At 38.8% G+C, this 24,149-nt stretch overlaps 1 protein-coding gene across 1 annotated transcript in view; it reads left to right on the forward strand.

Annotated features, from left to right (window-relative positions):
• Positions 1 to 24,149, forward strand: part of CCDC170 (coiled-coil domain containing 170) — a 53,280-nt gene that overhangs the window by 3,747 nt on the left and 25,384 nt on the right. The window contains 4 exon segments of the mRNA XM_030853153.2: positions 1,838 to 1,982; positions 5,765 to 5,876; positions 5,879 to 5,949; positions 19,729 to 20,046. Of these exon segments, the coding sequence (XP_030709013.2) occupies positions 1,838 to 1,982; positions 5,765 to 5,876; positions 5,879 to 5,949; positions 19,729 to 20,046 (646 nt within the window).

The raw sequence follows: 24,149 nt of genomic DNA on the forward strand, positions 1-24,149 counted from the left end.
TGATCTTAGCGACTACATCTAAAATTTCACCCCACTCCTCCCAAATGTTTCTGACTCCCTTTCCTGCTTAATTGTTTTTGTCTCCAGCCCTTTTATAATATACTATACATTTTACATACATTTATGTTTTGATTATTGTCCATCTTCCAAACTAGAATGTAAGCCCCATGAGGGATGTTTATCTGTTTTGTTTACTACTGTATCTTTAGCACCTTTAAGCATAGTAAGTAGCATAGTAAGTGCCCAATAAATATTTATTAAACAAATGAGTAATAAAATGATATATATTCATTATAAGAAAGTTTTTAAAGATATAATAAAGTGCCCCCCAAAATTAAAATTACTCACAATCTTATGATTCCAGAAATGCTATAGTTAACATTTTGTTGAATAGATCTTCAGACAGTTGTACATAAACGGTATCATGTAGTGAACTATTTTTCCTGAATAATATGTTGTAAATACTTAAAAAGTCTTTCACTGTATCATTTTTAATGGCCAGTGATATTCCATTGCCTGTTAATATCATAATTTACTTAACAGGTTCTTTTTGCTCTTAACTTTAGGCACTTAGGTTAGTTCCATTAAAAAAATGATTATAAACTAAGATGCAGTGAGTACCCATGTGCATTCATATTTTCACACTTATGTGATTATGTCTTTATGATAGATGCCTGGGACTTTGTTGGGTTCAAGTGAAATGCAAATAGAAGTGGAAATAATTGAGAAACTCCTGGAACAGAGAAGTAAGACTGAAATCTTAGCGTAAATATATAGAATCAAATACATAAGTAAATCAGAGCCATAGCATTAACTATGACTTAAATGAGTGAGAGAGACTGAATAAATATTACCTTTCATATGCTGAAAATAAGAACTTAGAGATATATTGATGTTGGTCTTTTATTGTTGTACATTTTTTCTAAATAGAAATATGATATGCTTTTGAGTATATGCAATTACATGCTTTGTTAATCTTTGAATAGTGTGAAAGAATTGCAGGAAACACTCAACATGGTAAAAAGGGAAAGCAATAGTCATGTTTATTATCTAGGGTACTAAAAAATGATGCCAAATTATTGAAATGATCCTAATTTGCCTTTAAAATATGTCTGTTTTTTATGATCTCTTAGTTTTTAACATTTAAAGAATTAGAAATAGACTATGCTATTTTAGCAAACCTATCTGAGATTTGAAATAAAATATTCACAGCAGAGCATAAATTGACTGATTTTCCTTGATTGGCCCATTCCAATATTCTTTAAAAATTCTGGATGTGCAAAAACTAATAGTGATCGTTGCTGATGATTGAACACCTCTCTTTTCCAGGGGTGGGCACATCCCCTGCTTCTGATGTATTTTTGCTTATAGTTCTGCTTGGCCATGAGCCAGGGAAAGCTCTAAGTAACCCTTATGGATCATTGTGTAGTGACCAAAGCATGGTCTCTAGACCCAATGTAGCATCGCTCTCTTTCTTTCCCACGAAGCAGCAACAGAGGCTCATGGCTGAGTGGATCCATGTGTGATCTAGAGAACCACCTTCCACTTCTGCAGATCCTAAAATGTCAGGAACAGGAGGCAGATAATCTGTCTCCCTTGCTAAGATGCCCTAAAGATCTCCCTACATTTCTGCAGAGTGTACGTGCCCCGGAGTTGTTTCCACTTTTCTCCCTCTTTAACTGGGCTTGCAAGACGATATCGCGCTCTGTGTCTGGGAAACTGTGTTGTGTTGAAATGATTATTGGTTATTTCCCGACAGAGAGCTTGAGTTCTGAACTTTGATGAATGTTATCTTCTTTGGTGTTAAAACTTGACTTATTTGTTATTTGCCCGACAGAAGATGTTTAAAGGAAAACAAGGAGAATAAGGATCAAGTCTCACAGAATTGCAGGGAACATGAGGAATTTCTGGCTTAACTTCGTGACTGCTTAGATCCAGGGAAGAAGAATGAAAAGGCATCAGATGAAGATTTAATTCTAAAGGTATTTGTATGAAGATTAAAAAGACTATACATTCAGTGGTCATTCTGAAGTGTGCCATAAAGGAAGAGCTGTGGTTGAGTCTGGGGGTGCAGGAGAACAGGGCAGGAGCCCTAGTACAGCATTAATTGACTGCGTGACCTGGGAAAAACCGTATCACCTCTCTGAGCCTCAATTCCAAGATCCTTTCTAGCATTATTTGAGATTAATTATTCTCCAGAAGGAATTGATTGTTTTGTCTAAAATGTATTTAGCTTGTCAAATACAACGAATTATTCATTTTAATGATTTGTTTTAGGAAGATTTTTGTTTGTTTTAGTTACAGATAGAAACACATACACACTCACAACCGAAACCAAAACCAGCTGTGTGTCATTTTGGGGATACTTTTTGAGCATAAGGTTAAGATTATCTCTAAAGTACTTTTTGATTTTACACTAAAGCCAAATAAATAAAAATCCTACTTTAATGGTAGGTTGCCATTGAGATGGAAATTAATTATATCACTACCTGGACTGTAGTGATTCATTAGAGAGCGTGAAGCTATTTGAATGGACACCATATCTTTGCTCATTTATAAACCTTTCATATCCTTGCTTCCTGATAGATTTCCATGCAGCCATTCTTTTTTTTAAAAAATATTTATTTATTTATTTAAATGGAAGTCTAGTTGATTTACACTGTTGTGTTAGTTTCAAGTGTACAGCAAAATGGTTCACATACACATGATTCAGTAATATATATATATGTATTATATATAGATAGTCTTTTTCAGATTCTTTTCCCTTATAAGTTATTATAAATGTTTGAGTATAGCTCCCTGTGCTATGAAGTAGGTTCTTGTTGGTTGTCTATTTTATATATAGTAGTGTGTATATGTTAGGCTCAGACTCCTAAGTTATCCCTCCCCCCCTTCCCCCTTTGGTTACCATAAGTTTGTTCTCTATGTCTGTGGGTCTATTTCTATTTTGTACATAAGTTCATTTGGATAATTTTTGTTTAGATTCCACTTATAAGCGATAGCCTATGATATTTTTCTTTCTCTGTCTGGCTTACGTCACTTAGTATCATAATCTCTAAGTCCATCCATGTTGCTGCAAATGACATTATTTCATTCTTTTCTATGGCTGAGTATTATTCCATTGTGTATATATACTGCATCTTCTTTATCCATTCATCTGTTGATGGACATTTAGGTTGCTTCCATGTCTTGGCTATTGTAAACAGCACTGCAGTGACCACTGGGGATGCAGCCATTGTTTTTTAAATACATGGACTCCTGTATTTTTTTAAAATTAATTAATTAATTTATTTTTGGCTGTGTTGGGTCTTTCTCTAGTTGTGGCAAGCGGGGGCCACTCTTCATCGCGGTGCGCGGGTCTCACTATTGTGGCCTCTCTTGTTGTGGAGCACAGGCTCCAGACGCGCAGGCTCAGTAGTTGTGGCTCACGGGCCTAGTTGCTCCGCGGCATGTGAAATCTTCCCAGACCAGGGCTTGAACCCGTGTCCCCTGCATTGGCAGGCAGATTCTCAACCACTGCGCCACCAGGGAAGCCCGATGCAGCCATTCTTAAAGGCCTCCCCTCAGTGGGTTATTAGTAAGCCTCCCACGTGAACTCTGTGAGAGCTGCGAAATGGAACACTTTGCTTCAGGAAGTTCCACCTCACTCATGGGTTTTGGTTGCTCAGGCCTGGGCTCTGTCTGATACCCTCAAGGTGCTGGATTCAGCTCCCCCCGTAACATGTGACCAGGAGCCTGGCGATAAAAGTCCACTTCACATTGTAGTTGGGGGGTTATCTTTAAAGCCAAGTGGTGGGGAAAAGAAAAGGAAATTAAGAAGCTCCTTCTTTCAGGTACCCTTTCCCTCATCAGAGACAATCTCCAGGTGCTAATCTGGGCGTTAATACTGTATTAATCTTGCCTTTTTATATTCTGTACTTCGAATGCTTTGACATCTGGGGCCTTGCTGACCCAGGAAAGACTGGGTCCCAGGATTAGCCAATTCCTAGTAAATGAGTCTCCTGGGTGCACAGCTTTCATAAGCAAACCAACCAATACACAGCCCATACCCCAGCCACTTCCTCTATCAGGCTTTTATACTCTGGCCACTATCCAACTGATCACCCCCGGGTCAGGTGGCAGACAACTAGAGATGGCTCCTACCCTCCAGAACCCACTGAAATTACTCAAACTAGCTTGCTTACCCTGCCTCACCCATTCCTTCCTGTGGAAAACATGTTTTCCCCTGGCTCTCTCTGTCTCCTGACCAGCCCTGGTGCTCCCTGGGCGGCCCTGCATGGCATGGTGTGCCCCTTCCTCTCAGAAACTGTGAGTAACACAGTTTCAGTGTCTCCTGATCCGTTGGCCTCACCATACCTGAATGATGATATAACCTATATTTTTAAACAGATCCTGAGACCCTAGAGTTTTAACATCCCAATCACCTGAGGAGGTCCCTGTCTTAAAAAAAAAAACAACCAACAATCTCCCTGGCCAAGAGCAAAAAGGCTACTGTCTTGAACACTCACTAGGTGTTACCCTGAGAAGGTGAACAAAACCACTGCAATTTCAAAGCCATTCCCTTACTTTTAAGGCCCTTATAACCACATGTACACACACACTCTAAGGAAACAGTAGAAAAGAAGGGATTCCTTATTTGGCATTCATTCATCCATTTCCCATACGTTTAGTGAGTGATTACAGTATGCTGGACACTGTTCTGGGTGCTGGGATACAGCAGTGAATGAGACAAGACTGAGTCTGTGCCCTCCTAGGGCTTCCATTGTTGTGGTTAAAGATGCTGAGGAAATAAACAAATATCCAGTATTATCCCATGTAGTAAAAGGTGCAAAGAAGAAAAACAAATCAGGATATGGGGAAAGAGAATGAAGCAGGTTAGAGGCATGGGATGCTACTTTAGGTAGGCCGGCCGAGGAGTGCCCCTCTGAGATGGGACCTTGAAAAGGCTGTTGGAGAGGAAGTATACAAATATGAGGAAAAGCGTTCACGAGAGAGGGAATAGCACTGAGTCAGGAGCAGGGCACCATGTTGGCAAATTGCTGAGGCTAAAAGATATGTCACTTCCCCTGATTGTCCTAACACAAATGCTGACCCTGTCATGAGGAGTTTCGGGTCTTTTGACAGGCATCCTTGAGCTGTCTGCGTGGCTGTTTCCCAGGGGCCAAGGAGGCTGGTTGGTTTTATTTTCCCTCCTTATAAATCATACAAGTCTTATTCTCCCAGCCAACCACTCGAATACATTGTTTGAGCATGTTATTCAGGATTTTTCTATGCTTATATTAATAAGAAGGATTTTCTTTTTGAAAAAGAGAGTCCTGCTTTCTTCTCTGTATGTCCCCACCTTGTGCCAGGTAACGCCTTGCAGGCAGTTGGTGCCAGTGGATGTGGGCTGAATAGAACGCCTTGCTTCCTTGCCTGCCGTAACTGTAGGCACATCACCGCCCCTTGAGTATTTCACAGCCAGGGGCTCGTTGATGCTTGTTCTGTCTGGAAGCTTTTGGCTGAACTCTCATCCTTGTTGCCTTGTGATTAATTTACCTTTCGATTTACCTTTTGATTAATTTTAATTTGACCACTGGGTCTGCACATAACAAGAGCATTTAGGGGCTGCCTTTGAAAAAGTTATCTTTTGAGTGGATGGAGGGATAGCTCTTTCCCTGTTGTCATGTGATAATGAGATCATTGGGGTTTATAGATCAGAATTGCTTAGAGTGGTATGAAATTATTAGTTTTTACGGGACAGCTGTAATTGCTTTCTCTTCAGCTTGGAGAGCTGTGCAAGGAAAACGCATTCGTGAAAGGACAAATCGTTACTCTTGAAGAGACTAAAAATGTCCATGAGATGGAGGCAAAAGCTAGCAGAGAAACAATCATGAGGCTGCTTCAGAAGTAAACAGAGAGCAGAAAGAAGCTGCCTCCTGCGTGGAAGAGAAAGAGAAGCTGAACCAGGTACAGTACGTGGAGCGTGTGTGTGCATCTGGGATCATGTTTATGAAGCAGAAATTGAAAACCAGATGTGGATGAGCACACTAGTGTTACTGACTGCAGTTTCAAAGGCTCCTCTCAGCAGGAGGTCTGGGGCACCATGGGAGTCAGTGACCTGATCTGGCCACGGGATACAGTTTTTTTCTAATTAGAAAAAAAGAAATACAGAACACTTAAAAGGAAAAAGTTTGTAGCTAATACGTCTTATTTGGTTAAACTGTAAGGATTACAAAAAATTTAAATTAATTTTTGAACAAATAGGTAATGCATTCACAAGATACAAAATTCTAAATGGACACAGGGGAATGTGATGAGAAGTTATCCCCCAATCCCTTCCCCCCAGCCACCGAGCTGGTCTCTCTAGAGGCAACCTGTTAACAATTGCTTATATACCTTTCTAGAAATATTCTACCTATATATATGCATATGTTTATTTTTATTTATTTTTAACACAAATGGCAACATACTCTGCACCTCTATGTTTTTCTTTTTATTTACTTTTTAAAAAATTGGTAAGACACTACACACTATTATACACAAGGCTGCTATGAATAATCTGTCAGTTCTCATATGTGAGACTATATCAGCAGACAAAAATCCTAGAAGTAGACTTGCTGGGTCAAAGGATATGGGGTTTGTAATTTTGAGAGATATTGCCAAAGGGAAGTGACTCTTAATTCCAAACTTTTATTTATCCAATGAATTGCTTTACCTTTTAAATTAGCTGGAGCCTGTTTGAGCATGGGAATTAATACAGTATTTTTTAACACTATATAATCCTTTAATTATATTTAAAAAATTTTGTGTCAAGGAAACTAATTATGGGATTAATAATAACAATTAATTTCCAAAAGCAAAAGTGAGCTAGTGCAATCAGTTAATAAAATACATAGGAGAAAGTTGAAGAGTAAAGGAGATGGAGTTTAAAATTAAGGAATGACTAATGCTGAAAAAGAGAGGCTCCATGAAGGGTGAAGGTTCAGTGGTGTCCCACAGGCTGTGACGGGGGTTCTGGAGTTGGCGGGATGCAGTAGAAGGAGCCATCTTTGTGGGATCATCTCTTAGGTCTTCCAGGTCTACAGTGACTTCACTGCCAAGCTGAGGTAATATGAGAAGTTGGAATATGAAAGTGATCCACAGTAATGATAATAATTTCTATTTCCCCCCAGTTCTCTGTATCAAAAGCCCTTCTTACCACTGGATTTCTTCTTCTGTCACATTAACTTTGTGAAATGAGTAAAAATTTTATCCCTGTTATCAAGTCACTTCAATCATTTGAGCACCTTGTCTTAGTCTGCTTCGGCTATTATAATAAAATGCCATACACTGGGTGGCTTAAAAAACAGACATTTATTTCTCGTAGTTCTGGAGGCTGGGAGGTAATGACATTTAGTGACCTCATCTAAATGCAATTACCTCTCAGTGGTCCCATCTCCAGACACCATCACGTTGGATGCTAGGGCTTCAACATATGAATTTTGAGCAGACACAATTCAAATAACTCAATTATTTTTCTCCAAATTTTTCTTACAGAAATTTTCAAACATGTATAGACAGGAATACAATGAACATCCATTTATTAGCCACCCAAATACAACAGTTGTTAGCATTTTGCTGTATTTGCTTTATTACTTTGTATACACACACACACACACACACACACACAAAATAGGTTTAGACATCGTATGTATTGTTTCTGACTACAGCAGCATATATATTCTAAGAATGAGGACAATGAATAATCACAATACCATTATCACATCTACAAGTCAACAATAATGCCACAATATCATCCTTGGAGGTTATCAGACCCACACGTTTTTTGTACTTCTTAAGAGGTGGAATTTAATCCCCCTCCCCTTGTGGGCTGGATGAATTGACTCACTTCCAGTGAGTGGAATATGTCAGAAGTGGTGGGATCTCACTTATGAGATTGGGTTATGAAAACACTGTGGCTTTTGTTTTAGATACACTCTCTTGAATTCCCTTGCATCGTTGCTTTTGAGGAACACCAGCTGCCATGTGGTGGGGCCCTCAGGTAGCCAGTTGCCTGGCCCAGGTGCCCAGGAACCGAGGCCTATCAGCTACCATGTGAGTGAGCTTGGAAGTGAATTCCTCCTTCAGATGATCTTGAGGTGACAGTAGCCCTGGTCAACAGCTTGACTAGAACCTTCTGAGAGACCTTGAGTCAGAAACACCCAGCTAAGTCAGTCCCAGATTTCTGGCCCATAGTGCTGTGAGATAATAAATGTTTGTTGTGTTAAGCCACTAAGTTTGGGCTAATTTGTTACACAGCAATAGCTAATCAATAACCATCTAATATTGACATTCAAATTTCATCATTTTCTACAAGAATGTCTTTTATAGCTGTTTTCTTCCCCAAATTGGGGCTCAACCTAGGTTCATTCATTGCATTTATTTGTTATGTTTAGCCTTTTATAGTTTTTCAAAAAATATCATTGACTTATACAGAGTACAGAGCAGTGGTCTGATTGTTTCTTCAAGATGTTACTTAACTTGCTCATCTATGCCCTATACACTTAAAGTTGGATCTAGGGGCTGTATTGGTTTCAGGTTAAACCTTTTTTAAAAATAATTAATTAATTTATTTTTGGCTGCGTTGGGCCTTCGTTGCTGCACATGGGCTTTCTCTAGCTGCGGCGAGCGGGGGCTACTCTTTGTTGTGGTGAGTGGGCTTCTCATCGCGGTGGCTTCTCTTGTTGCAGAGCACAGGCTCTAGGCACGCGGGCTTCAGTAGTTGTGGCTCGTGGGCTCTAGAGCGCAGGCTCAGTAGTTGTGGCGCACGGGCTTAGTTGCTCTGTGGCATGTGGGATCTTCCCGGACCAGGGATTGAACCTGTGTCCCCTGCATTGGTAGGCGGATTCTTAACCACTGTGCCACCAGGGAAGTCCCCAGGTTAAACCTTTCTGGCAAGAATATTTCAAAGCTAAAGTTGTATACTTCATATTGCATTGCATTAGAAGCAGATAGTGTTAGATTTTTCTATTGTTGCTGAAACTAAGTTTGATTGCCCAGATCTTTAGTGTAAAGGTACATTTTTTTTCCTTCAGTTAAATAAGGTATCTGTGGGGTGATCATTGGCAGGTTATTTCTGTTCTGCATCAAGTTGACCTAGTGATGTTATCATCCATCGATTCTTTTCTGGATTAACTTACATCAGGGGTGGCAAAGTGGTAATATTCTAATTTCATCCTTCCTTCTACTTATTAGTTGACATGCTTACGTAAAGAAAAGCTTTTTGTTTTCTTACCTTTTATTTTCAATTCTATGGACACATGGATTTTTATTTATTGACACTTACTATATTATAATCAATTATTCTCCTTTTGGCTTTCCAATCCTCCATGTTTGGCCAGGACGAGTCCCTACAAGATGGTCTCTGTGACCTTATAACCTGACTCCTTTAGTCTTTCAATGCTTCCTTGCCTTTTGACAGAAGATGATATCTTAGGCTCACTTACAATTTTCAGACCACAGCACTAAGAGCAGCCTTCTCTATGGAGCTTTGGCTCCTTTTACTGGGGAATGGTGCTTAGAAACCAAGATTCAGGCTTTAGGTGTGCTCATTGCTATTGGGGTATCATTGCTTTCAGTGAGTGGACAGAGCTAGAAATACTTTTTTTAGTAATAAATTAATACTGGTATTTTTAATTAAAAGTAATATTCTAGAGTTAATTAGAATATTAATTTTAATTAAAATTAATTAATTTTAAAAATAAAAATTTAAAATTAATTAATTTATTAATAAATTAATATCTTTTAACTTTATATTAGTATCTTTTGGATATTACCAATAATATTTACTCATTTGATTTGTCTTACAATATACATAAAATTATTTCAAAATTACACTTTCAATATGCCACCTATAAGTAAACCTTCTTAGTGAAGTTTAAGACTCTCAGACTTTTTATGTTAGTACTATCAGCAATCATTAGTATAATAGTCACCATTTATTAATCACTTGCCATTAACATAGTCATTTTGCTAAGTGCTCAGAGAGGTTATGTACTTTGCTCAAGTATGCACAGCTATTAACTGGCAAAGTGACTTGAACCCTGGTCATTATGTTGTTGTGCTTTTATCAGTAATCCCCTTTGCATGTATATTCACAGCTACTTCCTCCATACAAGTCTGGTGCCAAATACTATTTGTCAGTGGAACAATAAAAATAAGTAGCTATGCAAATTTCCTCAGTGAATGAATGATTTTAATTTGATTATAGATAGTAGTTATCAAATTATCAAGCCTTGAAAATTATGAAGAATGAGTTTGTCTATAAAAGTGCGTTTCTGGAGATGAGCAGTAGGAAATGACAATGTATTGCAAAAGCACATTAAAAATACAAAACTTATTCCTCTTTTATATGTGTCTTTACTTGTAAATGACTGATGATGCAATGTTGTTCAGACTTGTGAAACACATTCACTTTGGGATCAAGTTCCTGCCAAAATAATACAAATTATTAAAAAAATATGGGCAGTTAAAAACTTGAAGTCTTTAATAAAGTGCTCATTCATGGGATTATGACTTCAAAGATTTACTACTGAAAAACACTGTCAAGTGGTTTTACTGACACATTAATGGTCTCAGGAAGAGTTTTCATAATGCTTTCTAAAGCTCTGTTTTTGAGGTTGGAAACTTACTTTATTAATAAAGTCCAGAATGACTGCAGAGGTAGAAGTATCCACGGGGCTGAGGTACTGTTTCTACCAAACTCAGCTTTTCTTATTATCTTAATGATTTTTTTTAAGTTACTTTATGAAAATTCCCAAATAAAAATCCAGGTGATTTATTATACATATGGATAATATATTATTTGACAATCTTTAATAGTTTAAATTGCAGTACGTTTTAAAAACTTTTATAGATTGGCACCTTTTGTTGTTGTTGTTGTCGTCTCGAAATAATCTAATGCTGAGAAAAGTAGTCATTTTATCTATATTAGCCACACACGTTTCCTATAGACCAGACGTTTCAATCAGTGAATCAGAAATTAAACTTACATAATGGATTTAAAACAGCTTATTTTCCGTCACACTTCACATTTTCCTTAATTCTAGTGGCCAGAATTGAAGCTAGGAGAAAGAATATTGGTTTTGGAGTCAGCAGGCTTGGTTTGGAAGGATGTCCCTTCTGCTTTCTTGGTTTGTTGTCTACAGCAGAGTGTGTAAGAGGGGAGAGGATAAGAGAGACACACTGAGCAGGGTGGCTCAGAGGCGAGGCTCTTGGGTTTTTAATATAGGCTCCAGAATCATTTGGCTGTGTGATCTGAGGCATATGACTTTACCTCTTTGAACTTCAGTTTCTTGTATGTAAAATGGGAAAATAATTTAAGGATCTACCTCTTACAGTTATCGTTAGGATTGAATGATGTAATCTACATATGGTACTCAAGACAAGCCCAGCACATAATTGATGCTCAGTGTTTTAATTTCCTTTTCCTAGTTATTTACTTTTATCTAGGGATTAAAATAAATGTATGGTTATTTTAAGAGTACAGACATATGGAAAGAGTTCCTGGAAATGAGAAATTATCAGACAGGATAAATTACTAAAGAAGTTAAAGATCTCTTTAAAATCATAGAATCACAATGTTGGAAGTGACCCTAAGGTCTTTTAGAATCTAGATCATCAAACTCTCTATTTGAAATAAGAATCATCTCTAAAATGTCCCTGTCTAGCTAGTACCCATCCTTCCCTTGAACTCCTCCAGAGGCAGGGAACTCACCGGAGGTCCACTTCCTCTGTGCAGTCTTAATTGTTTGACAGTTCTTCACTGTAGCAAGTCAGGATCAAAATCCCTATAATTCACGTCCTCCTCCTGGTTCTCTCTTTTTTTCCAGTTTTATGGAGATATAATCGCTATACAGTACTGTATAAGTTTAAGGTGTAGAGCATAATGGTTTGACTTACATACATCGTGAAATGATTACACAATAAGTTTAGTGAACATCCATCATCTCGTATAGATACAAAATTAAAGAAATAGAAAATTTTTTCCTTGTGATGAGAACTCTTAGGATTTACTCTCTTAACAACTGTCCCGTATAACATACGGCAGCGTTCATTATACTTATCATGTTGTACATCACATCCCTAGGATTTATTTGTCTTTTAAGTGGGAGTTTGTACCTTTTGACTGCCTTCATCCAATTCCCCCTTCCCCTACCTCCCACCCCTTGTAACCGATGAGTTTGTTTGTTTTTGAAGTATATTTGTCCTACAACACTATGTTAGTTCCTGTTATGCAACATAGTGATTTGATATTTCTGTACATTTCAAAATGATCATCATGGTAAGTCTATTTACTGTCAGTCACAATAAAAGGATATTATGTAATTATTGATTATATTCCCCAATGTACATTTCATACCCATGACTCACTTATTTTGCAGCTGGAAGTTTGTACATCTTAGTCTCCCTCACCTACTTCTTTCCTTCCCTCATCCCTCTACCCTCTGGCAACCACCTGTTTGTTCTCTGTATCTATGACTCCATTTCTGTTTTGTTATGTCTGTTCATTTGTTTTTTATTGCACATATAAATTGCACATATAAATGGAATCACACAGTGATTCTGTGTCTTTCTCTGTCTGACTTATTTCACTTAGCATAACACCCTCTAGGTCCATCCATGTTGTTGCAAATGGCAAGATTTCATTCTTTTTTTATAGCTGAGTTTATAGCTGAGTTATATACATTCTTATAGCTGAGTTTATAGCTGAGTTATATATATATATAATGCTGCAAGGAACATAGGGGTGCATATATCTTTTCTAATTAGTATTTTCATTTTCTTTGGATAAATATCCAGGAGTGGAATTGCTGGATGATATGGTTGTTCAATTTTAATTTTTTTGAGGAATCTCCATATTGTTTTCCACAGAGGCTGCACCAATTTACATTCCACCAACTGTGAACAGGGGTTTCCTTTTCTCCACATCCTCACCAACACTTGCTATTTGTTTTCTTGTTGATAATAACTGTACTGACTGGTGAGAAGTAATCTCTCATTGTGGTTTTGATTTTCAGTAGTGATGTTGAGCATCTTTTCTTGGATCTTTGGTCATCTGTATGTCTATTTGGAAAAATGTCTATTCAGGCCCTCTGCCCATTTTTCAATCTAGTTGTTCTCTCTTTTTTTTTTTTTTGCGGTACGCAGGCCTCTCAGTGCCGTGGCCTCTCCCGTTGCAGAGCACAGGCTCCGGACGCGCAGGCTCAGTGGCCATGGCTCACGAGCCCAGCCGCTCCGCGGCATGTGGGATCCTCCTGGACCAGGGCACGAACCCGCGTCCCCTGCATCGGCAGGCAGACTCCCAACCACTGTGCCACTGTGCCAAAAGGGAAGCCCTTTTTTTTTTTTTTTCCTGATGTTGAGTTGTATCAGTTCTTCGTATATTTTGGCTTTTAACCTGTTAAAAGATTTATTGTTTGCAGATATCTTCTTCCATTCAATAGGCTGCCTTTTCATTTTGTTGATAGTCTCCTTTGCTGTGCAACAGCTTTTTAGTTTGATGTAGTCCCATTTGTTTATTTTTGATTTTGTTTCCCTTGCCTGAGGAGACAGGTCCAAAAAAATATTACTAAGACTGATGTCAAAGAGCACATAGCCTATGTTTTTTTTCTGGAAGTTTTATGGTTTCAGGTCTACAATTTAAGTTTTTAATCCATTTTGAATTCTTGTGTATGGTGTGAGGAAGTAGTCCAGTTTGACTCTTTTGCATGTAGCTGTCCAGTTTTTCCAACGCCATTTATTAAAGAGGCTGTCTTTTTCCCACAGTATATTTTTGCCTCATTTGTTGTAGATTAATTGCCCATATAAATGTGAGTTTATTTCTGGGATCTCTATTCCATTGATATACATGTCTGTTTTTGTGCCAGTACCACACAGTTTTGATTACTGTAGCTTTGTGTAATAGTTTGAAACCAGGGAGCATGAGGCCTCCAGCTTTTTCTTCTTTCTGAAGAAGGTTTTGACTATTTGAGGTCTTTTGTGTTTCCATACAAATTTTAGAATTATTTGTTCTAGTTCTGTGAAAAATAACATTGGTATTTTGATAGATATTGCATTGAATTTGTAGATTGCCTTGGGTAGTATGGTCATTTTAACAATATTAATTATTTCAGTCCATGAGCATGGTATATTTTTTTTATCTGTTTCTGTCATCTTTACTTTCTTTCATCAGTGTCTTATAATCTTCTGAATACAGGTCTTTTACCTCCTTAGATTTATTTCTAGATATTCTATTCTTTTCGATGTGATTGTAAATGGGATAGTTTCCTTGATTTCTCTTCCCAATAGTTCATTGTTAGTATATAGAAATGCAACAGATTTTTGCATATTAATTTTGTATCCTACAACTTTACTGAATTCATTGATGAGTTCCAGTAGTTTTTTGGTGGCATCTTTAGGATTTTCTGTGTATAGTATTATGTCATCTGCAAACATGACAGTTTTGCTTCTTCCTTCACAATTTGGATTCTTTTTATTTCTTTTGCTTGTCTGATTGTTGTGGCTAAGACTTCCAATACTATGTTGAGTAAAAGTGGCAAGAGTGGGCATCTTTATCTTGTTCCAGATCCTAGAGGAAATGCTTTCAGATTTTCACCATTGAGTATGATGTTAGCTGTGGGCTTGTCATATATATGGCCTTTATTATGTTGAGGTATGTTCCCTCTATGCCCACTCTCTGGAGAGTTTTTTTTTTTTTTTATCAGAAATGGATGTTGAATTCTGTCAAAATCTTTTTCTGCATCTATTGAGATGATCATATGATTTTTATTTTTCAATATATTAATGTAGTATATAACACTGATGGATTTGGAGATGTTGAAACATCCTTGCATCCCTGGGATAAATCCCTCTTGATCATGGGTATGATCCTTTTAATGTATTGTTAAAATTGATTTGCCAGTTTATTGTTGACGATTTTTGCATCTATGTTTATCAGTGGTATTAGCCTGTAATTTTCTTTTTAGTGATTCTTTGTCTGGTTTTGGTATCAGGATAATACATGGCCTTGTGGAATGAGTTTGGAAGTGTTCCTTCCTTTGCAATTTTTTGAAACAATTTGAGAAGGATAGGTGTTAGCTCTTCTCTAAATGTTTGGTAGAATTCACCTATGAAGCCATCTGATCCTGGAATTTTGTTTGTTGGAAGTTTTAAAATTACTGATTCAATTTTATTACTGATGTTTGGTCTGTTCATATTTTCTATTTCTTCCTGATTCAGTCTTGGAAGATTGTATGTTTCTAGGGATTGGTGCTGGCTGAGTGGCCCAGGGTGTCCCAGAGCTGGTGTTGGCTCCTTCGTGTGTGGGCTGGGTCCTGACATGGCAGGTTCCTGGGTTGCAGTGGTCCTGGGTCTGTTGTCTGCCTGCTTGTGGGTGGGGTTGGTTCCTGGGGTGGCTGACTGAGGGGCCCAAGGTATCTCAGAGCTGGTGTTGGCCTCTTAGTGGCTGTGGCCAAGTAATGTCAGCTGGCTGCTGGTCTTGGGGGTTCCAGGGCTAGTGCAGGTGCACAGGTAGGTGGAGCCTGGTCCTGGGCATTCTGGTGGGTGGGCTAGTGGATTTTGGGGTTCTAAGGAAGCCAGCCAGCCTACTAGTGGTGCTGTATCCCTTCTCAGCTAGCTACTTGGCCTGAGGCATCCCAGTACTGGTGCCAACAGGATGGTGGGTAGGTCTGGGTCCTGGCGCTCATAAGCTAGAGGAGCTCACTATTCTAAAATGGTGAGTACTTAAAATGAAAATAAACCCTAAACTAATATCTGCTCGTATTATAAAAGATTAAAAATGTTCATAAGGCTCCAAAGTAAAATTAAAAATCATCTCTCCTTCCACTTCTAGCCTCAAACTCTTGTTTGAACCTCTGATATTACCATTAAGACTTTAAAACAATACATTTCTGTTCCTGATTCAACAACCTGATATAGTATTTTTAGATGTTCTGCTATGATATATGATGAATTTAATGCCTCCTACTTTTTACTCCCATCGTTCTGCATTCCAGTTTTTATTTTATTATTGTATTTACCTTGTCAAGGTTTGTAATATTTTCATTCTGTTCTGTAACTATAATTAAGTTTTCAATGCTTTGTCTTTAGGTTCATTCAACACATTTAAAGTAAATTAAAACAGAATTTAAAATAACATCATTGCATAAATATTTTTATTATGGGTCTAATCCTAGCATGTGATGCAGAACTCATTCCATTTTGACAATGTCCCTCTTAAAATTTCAGCTGGGAACTGTCCATGGTCCTCCAGGCACAGTCTGACCAGTTCAGGGCAGAGCGTTTTGCAGTACTGAAGCGAAGCCCAGGAACACACTGGCCTCATGGACAGTTAAACTTATTGTTAACTTGTATCGGGTTTGTCAATAATGGGAATTTCAAATTTAAGTTGAATTCTTATTATTTTCCAAGGTTGATTATGCCACTGGGACAGCTCAGATTTGGGAAAGGTCTTCCTCATTTTGAAGTAAAATGTTACTCTGCAGCTTCCACTCTAATAGATCATGGAATTACAGGGCCAAAGGATATTGTGCATATTACATGTTTTAGATATTTATATCAAAATTATACCTATTCACACTTCCACCAGCAATGTATGAGAGGACATGTTTGGGGGAATTTCTGAGTTTTTTTGTTAATGTTAACTGTAGTAGGTAGAAATAACCAACGAATTTTTAATTTTATGAAATCTGTCTAGGGTTGGATGAATTAAGCTCAAGCCAGAGGTTTTCTACCCTGATGATAATTAGTCATTTTAGTTTTGAGAGGCAGTTTGATCTCAGGCATATCCAAATCCATAGGATGGTTAGCAACATTGTAATAGGAATCAATTGTGTTTTAAAAACACAAACCTTTGAATGATTTCATTACTTAGTGCATTTAATTGGGAAATTAAATTGAACACCTTGATCTTATTATTTACAAATGTTTTTGTTAAAAGTAATTGTGAAGGGGTCATTATACTTTGTTGCATTAGCAGCACTGAATCTAAAGATTTGTTAATTTAAAAATTTTTTAAAGTGATCCCTGTCACTGTCTTGATAGGGTCTGTGCTCATTTGCCTGTGCGATTTCTTCTGTGGAGGTCAGCCCTGATTTTGCTCTCAGGGAGCTACTTGTTTCTTGTTCTGTGTGTCAGTGTGCTCTGACAGCAGTCCCGAGGTCCTGGCCGTCGACACCAATGTCACATTACTTCAGTGTATCCTTGAGGTAGCCATGCAACAAGACTCGACTCTAGCCGCTGTCTCCCAATAGCTGTACAAGTAATTGCATTTTCAGTCTGAGGACATCTGTTTCCAGCAGATCGGCCGCGTGCCTCTGAATTCTGAAGCGCTTAATCAGAGCACTGGGGGAGCAGGTCCCCAAGGCCTTGTCGCTGGCTCCCGAGTCTGCATTTCATACGAGAAACAGCATATAGTTCTGTGGGCTGAAATGTGTCCAGAAAAAAAAAATCTGACCTGCTGCCATGTGCCACTATATTCTATGACCACAAAAGAATTTTCTGATTTTTATTAGACGTAAGCATTGGTGCTTTGGATTTGTTAAAGAAGACTGTTTTGACCCTGGTCTCTAAGGCAGTGAGAAAACAGTCTGATATTGGGGTGGAAAAAATGCCTCATAGCTGAAATATTTTAATGGTGTTTATTGGTCTCCTGCTGTAAGCTGCTGATTGATTAGTTTATTCCAAACTGACAGTAAGTCTATAGTACTCAAGTGTCTGATATATTTTTTGTGTATTTTTAGGATCTTTTGTAAATTCCTGGTTAAAAATGTCTCTCCATTGGTCATGGAAACTCCCCTCTTTTGCATTAGGGACTTTCTTTCAATGTAAAAGTTAATATGTAATTTCCTATCAAGTTTTAGAACTCTGAGGGGATTAGGATTAATTTTCATCCCTGCATCATCGAATTTAGGACCTCAGTTTTCTAACCACACATTAGATGGTAGTTTCTGAGTAATACATGGGCCCAATTTATTATTGCCAAGGCGGATACTGGTTACTCTAATTGAGCAGCTACTGTATCACTATCTGAAAAGAAATCTGTAAAGTGTTAAAATATTGTATCTGTGATAAAGTGTACATAATTTAATTAGCAGTAATAATGGGACTTCTCTGCACAGACGACTGGTTTGGAAAGGCAGTGGGGAAATGGAGCTGGTGCCAGGACCTGGAGAAGCAAAGCATTTCACAAACTAGTTTCTATAATTAGTTTAGTTATTACATCTCAGAAAGGGGCAGCTTTCTCTAACTACCTACATCCACCATTCATTTAAATTGATGCCCAAGACTTCCTTGATTTAAAAAAAAAATCACCAGAAAAAAAAAAGGAAGATATTCTCTTTCTTTTTTTTAAAATAAAAGGTAGGAGGTAGCATTTCAAGTAACATTCTTCCTGTCTTCAAGCTCTAATGCAAAAGGGATGATTGCATTTTAACTAGCAGCCTGAAATGTCAACTGGCCAGTTTAGACGTAGAATCTGTTATTTGACGATATGGTTTCTTTTTAGTTATTTTTGCCCCTAACATACTATTTTAAATAAAAACCAAAAATATGTTTGCCATTTACCTAGACTACAGTATTATAGCAGTGCTGGCTAACCGACTGCTTAATCTTATTTGATGTGAATTCACTTAGTTGGGAACTTGATGTCCACAAGTGTTTTTTTTAAATGAATTTTAAAGATATCCTTTTTATGCCTCTTTGGACCATTCTACATATAGTAAATAGAAGTAGGTGTACTGGTAACTTCCTCAATGCCCTTTATTTTTACAAACCTAATCATACATATCATATTCTTTGAAATTATTCTTCTCAGTATGGTACTCTATCTCCCTCTAACTTTTAATCCTCCCACCCACCAAATGGCTACTCCTTTCTATTTCCTTTCTTCAGGTCCTATCAGTATTGGTTTTATTTTTATGAGACAGGGGGATACACAGTCAATGAATATTGAAAGAAAGATTTTACTCTCCTTTTTTTTTTTTTTTTTTTTTCGGTATGAGGGCCTCTCACTGTTGTGGCCTCTCCTGTTGCGGAGCACAGGCTCCGGACGCGCAGGCTCAGCGGCCATGGCTCACGGGCCCAGCCGCTCCGCAGCATGTGGGATCTTCCCGGACTGGGGCACGAACCCATGTCCCCTGCATCGGCAGGCGGACTCTCAACCACTGCACTACCAGGGAAGCCCTACTCTCCTTTATACAATGATTTTTTATGATAATTCTACCTGTTATTTAAAATAGTTTTAAGGGGAGACATCTTCATTCAAATAACTTTTAGTGACTTATTAGGACTCTGAGAGTTTACTGTTTACTCAACATCAATTTCCATTTATACCAAACTTAAGAACACATAGGCCTGTAAACATATTCTATATATGGATCGAATCTAGTAGTATGTTAGCCAATGATTTGTTTTTATTAACTCTTTCCAGAGGTCCACATAGAAAAGGCTTATATGTCAGTTTCCTTCTTTTTTTTCTAGCCCTGATTTTATATCCCTTCTCTTTTTCAGACATCTAAATTTACCTAACATAGCTTTACAATTGAACAACTTTATGAAGAGAGGATAGGGCACCTAAAATTAAAAATGGAATGAGCATTTAACCCTAACTCCTTGAACTTATTAGCAAGCAAGGTAAATGAGAAGCAAATGCAGGTTCCCCTCCTTAGCTGATAATGCTACTGTCCTCACTTTCCGAAATTATTTTAGGACTTGCTCAGTGCTGTAGAGGAGAAAGAAGCTCTTGAAAGGGAAGTTAAGATCCTCCAAGAAAGGCTGCTTGCTGGCCAGCGGGTCTGGGATGCCTCAAAGCAGGAGCTGAACCTCTTGAAGAGAAGCTCTCTGGAGTTGGAGAAGAGTTTGAAGGCCAGTGTGGCTGCAGCCACAGCCTCGCAGAGCGAGTACTCCTCACGTAGGGAGAAAATTGCAGCCCTCCTGAGGAGCAGCTCGGGCACGCTTAGGCCCACGGAGGATGCCATTCTGGAGAGGATTCGAGAAATGGGCGACCGGGAAGAGAGCGGGAAACGGGTGAGTGGGCGATGGCTGCGTACAGGCTTCTGAAGGACAGTCAGATGCTTCATTCAGCATACTCAGTAAGTGAGTGGGTTGTCTGCGTTAGTTAAAAGTAGCATTTAAATGTGGTTGTACTACTTTCAATTATAAATTATAGTCCCGAAGCCTGACCGCATACTACCATGCGGGTTCTGGACTCAGAGCTACCCGGGCTGAATCTTGGTCTCTACTGCACACTCACTTGCTCCAGATGGGACCTTGGGCAGGTTCCTGAGAGGACAGCCTCTGAGATTTTGTTTCCTGGCCTGCTGTACGGGAACAGCCCAGGGTCCACACCCCTTATCTGCAAACCTTGGATCCTGCTGTGGTTTTGAATTCAGAATTTTTCAGTGTTTAGGAAGGTAAAATTGTCCCCAGAAAGGTAATGGAGAAAGCACCCTTCCATATTCCTCCTCAGTGGGGTCTGGGACAACACCCCATAATCACCACATTCATCTTCTGTGGCCAAAGCTGTGAGCAGCTCTGCTGTGTGGGACCCACCAAGACTGTGAATAGCCTCGGTCACTTCAGGTCAGGGTTTGTTGCCAAATCCTGTTAGGTCAAGCTTTGCTAGCAAATAACTTTTGGAAAAAAACCGTCAGCTTTCAGATCCTTTTGGATTTTGCAATTGTAGATAAGAGTTCCTGGACCTGCAACTGTATCTGCCTCTTCAGGTTGTTGTTTGTTGTAAGCATTAAATGAAAAAAAATTGTTGGGAAGTCCTTAACACACTGTCTGGCAAATAGCAATACTAAACATTAACTATTGCTGCCCTGGCCCCTCCTCCCCTCCTCGCCTCCTTTTCCTGATGTGTTGGTACCTGGAACAGTCTTTCAGGGCACCTATTTAACAAGTGGATTTAAAAATGGTTGAAATCACACATATGATTGAAGCTTGCTTAATTTTGTTACCTTATTTATACTATTAGCAAGTCTCATTTTCTATAAAGCTTTGCTTAGCTGAGTTAATTTCAGCCCACACTCTGTTTAAACTATCCTCAAATCCAGATTATTGAAGTCCTAATTAATGAGGTTTTAAGGTAAATAATATCCAAATTCTATGTATAATTCCATTAGGAACTATTTCTTCTACTGAGTTCATTTTTTTGCTTGAAAGGAGAAAATGCACTTTTCCTCCTTTTAATGATCCTAAAAAACTCAAAGTGATCACTAACTCAAAGTTCGGGGCTGCATTTGTAAATTTCCTTTAGTGATGAAACTTCTTTTTAAAAATAAATTTATTTATTTATTTATTTTTGGCTGCATTGGGTCTTCGTTGTGGTGCGCGGGCTTCTCACTGCAGTGGCTTCTCTTGTTGCGGAGCACAGGCTCAAGGTGCACAGGCTTCAGTATTTGCAGCATGTGGGCTCAGTGATAGTGGCTCGTGGACCCTAGAGCGCGTGGGCTTCAGTAGTTGTGGTGCACGGGCTTAGTTTCTCCATGGCATGTGGGATCTTCCTGGACCAGGGGTTGAACCTGTGTCCCCTGCATTGGCAGGTGGATTCTTAACCACTGCGCCACCAGGGAAGTCCCGATAAAACATTTTTAATTCCCTTTAAAACTGCAAAATTCACATGTACTCCAGGAGCAGCCCTAGTGACTCCTTTGTTCAAGTGTAGGATTCTCTGTGGATATAAAATGTTCACCCCTGTAACATGTGTGGGTCTCTGAGAGTGACTCAGTTTATCTTGTGATGCAGTACACATATAGGTCCTGGATTGGGGAAGGGAATTATTTATAGGACTGGGAAAAACTTCAAGTGACTTACCTTGAATAGTAATAGACGTACTCCAATAGCTAATGGATCTTTGCCATTTCATTTTATTGCTTCCCTCTTCTATTTTCCCAAATGTTTTCCTAAAACTATTTTAATTCCAGCATGTGAAACATGGCATAAAGTTGTCAGCATGAAGTATATGTTTATTTTCTAAAGCAAAATGATGTAAATTGGTTAAGCTGGATATGCCTTCTCCCTCTCCTCATAAAAATGAGAATGATTCAGTGTTTTTAGTGCCTTTGTCCGCCTTTCCTACCCTGTAATTTTTTTCAGTAGCTGCTCTCACTATTTAGAAGCCTGAAATCAAGCATATAGCTGGCACCTTGTGTGACTCCTCTTCAAGTAAAATCAGGAGAAAATGGATTCTATATATTGTCTTAGAAATGTTTCTGAAGAATGGGAGCTTTGCAGTTTGATGAATCTGTTTGTTGAGGAGGCTGCAACGCCCTGCCAGCTGCCGTGGATAAACACACAGTCCACTCTTGAGTAATACCCTTGTGCTCAGGGCCTGGCAAATTCTCCCCTTCACCGTGACTCCTACTTACTGAACATTGCTTTTCTTGTTTACCTCTTCGCTCTTCATTTTCACTCTCCTCTAGTTGCAGTTCGGGGTAGAACTCAGGACACGACCCACACTTTTTCAGTAAGTCATTTCTACTTGTTCCATGCTCTTCTGATTATAACAAAATCTAATTTTCTTTTTAAATGCTTTGCTATATCTTAGAGCAGGGTATCTCAGCTGTTGACATGTTCTGAGCTGGATAATCCTTTGTTGTAAAGGCCGTTCTGTGTATTGTACGATGTTTAGCAGCATCTCCAGCTTCTACCCACTAGATACCGATAGTACCTCCTCTTCTCCCCAGTTTGTGACAAGCAAAGATGTCTCTAGACATTGCAAAATGTCCCTGGGGCTGGGGAGTGGGCGGTGAAATTGTCCCTAGTTGAAAACCACTCTCTTAGAGGAATGTTCTACTGTCGGGTTCCCAGGAATTCTAAATGAGTATTTCGATGTTATGCCGCCTGAAATTTCAGGACACTCGTAACAAGTGTTTTTGAAATAATGATTTCTTACACAATGACTGGAAGCTGTGACGTTTTCAGATTTTAGTTTAGAATCTTGAGGCAAAGTGTTTTTTTGTTTGTTTTTTAACTTTTAGATGTTTCCAAACTGGCTAGTCACCTGGCTGAGAATTGACCTGTACAGAGAGGACAGGACCATGAGGGATTTCCATGTCGTCTCCTTCATTATAGACAAATTAGTACAACCTTACAAACATTTATCTAGACAGCTCGTCTGTCCTGCTTTAGAGCACACACAAGGCTGTACATCCTCCACTGGAGCTTTTCCAGTCTGGTGTGGGAGCTCTGGGGAAGCAATCCGATGCCATAAAGGACCTGAGATGTTTCTGCAACTCCCACACTCCCCCTTCTGATCTCATCATTCTGCTCTGTTCTTAATCCTCCAATATCCTAAACCAAACGTTTGCCCAGAAGCTTCAAGTAGACTTCCTTTGACATTTAATTGTCCAGTATTATGTTCTATAGTCACCCCTGGCTACAAGGGCATCTGGGAAAGTACACAGATAGAGATTTCAGCTCTCCCAGCCTCTATAGTGTATTAATTTCCTAGAATGGCCATGACAAAGTACCATTACCTGGGTGGCTTAAACAACAGAAATGTATTGTCTCACAGTTCTGGAGGCTTGAAGTCCAAAGTTAAGGTGTTGGAATTGGTGTCTTCTGAGTGCCGCAGGGGAGAACCTGTTTCGCACCTCTCACCTGGCTTCTGTAGCCTCAGGTATTCCTTGGCTTATGGACCATGATCTCTCTGTGTCTTCACATAATTTTCCTTCTACTTGTGTGTCTCTCTTTCCAAATTTCCTCTTTTAATAAGGACACCAGTCCTATTGGATTAGGGCCCATCCTCAAAACCTCATTTTAACTTGATTATCTCTGTAAAGATTCTGTTTCCAAATAAGGTCACATTCTGAGGCACCAGGGGACTTCCCCGCATCTCTTTTGGGGTGACCCAATTCAAGTCATAATAAAAGTTGACATACACAACTTTTATTATGTATGTCATACTTTTATTATGTATGACAGGTGTAGGGCTAGCCTGTCCATAAAGTTGGCCATACGTACTGACAAGAAGGAAGGATAATTTGATTGGTTCCTGATAACTTATTTTGTGTATTTCTTAAGTGAAAATCTAGTTTCAGTAATCAGAAGAGAATTGTCCATGTCCAAAAGGCACTGGCCCTTAAGTGACCTGAGTGGCTCTCTCTTCAGTTTTGAGCTCTCAT

The sequence above is a fragment of the Globicephala melas genome, chromosome 14, assembly GCF_963455315.2.
Source record: "Globicephala melas chromosome 14, mGloMel1.2, whole genome shotgun sequence".
Lineage (NCBI taxonomy): Eukaryota > Metazoa > Chordata > Mammalia > Artiodactyla > Delphinidae > Globicephala > Globicephala melas.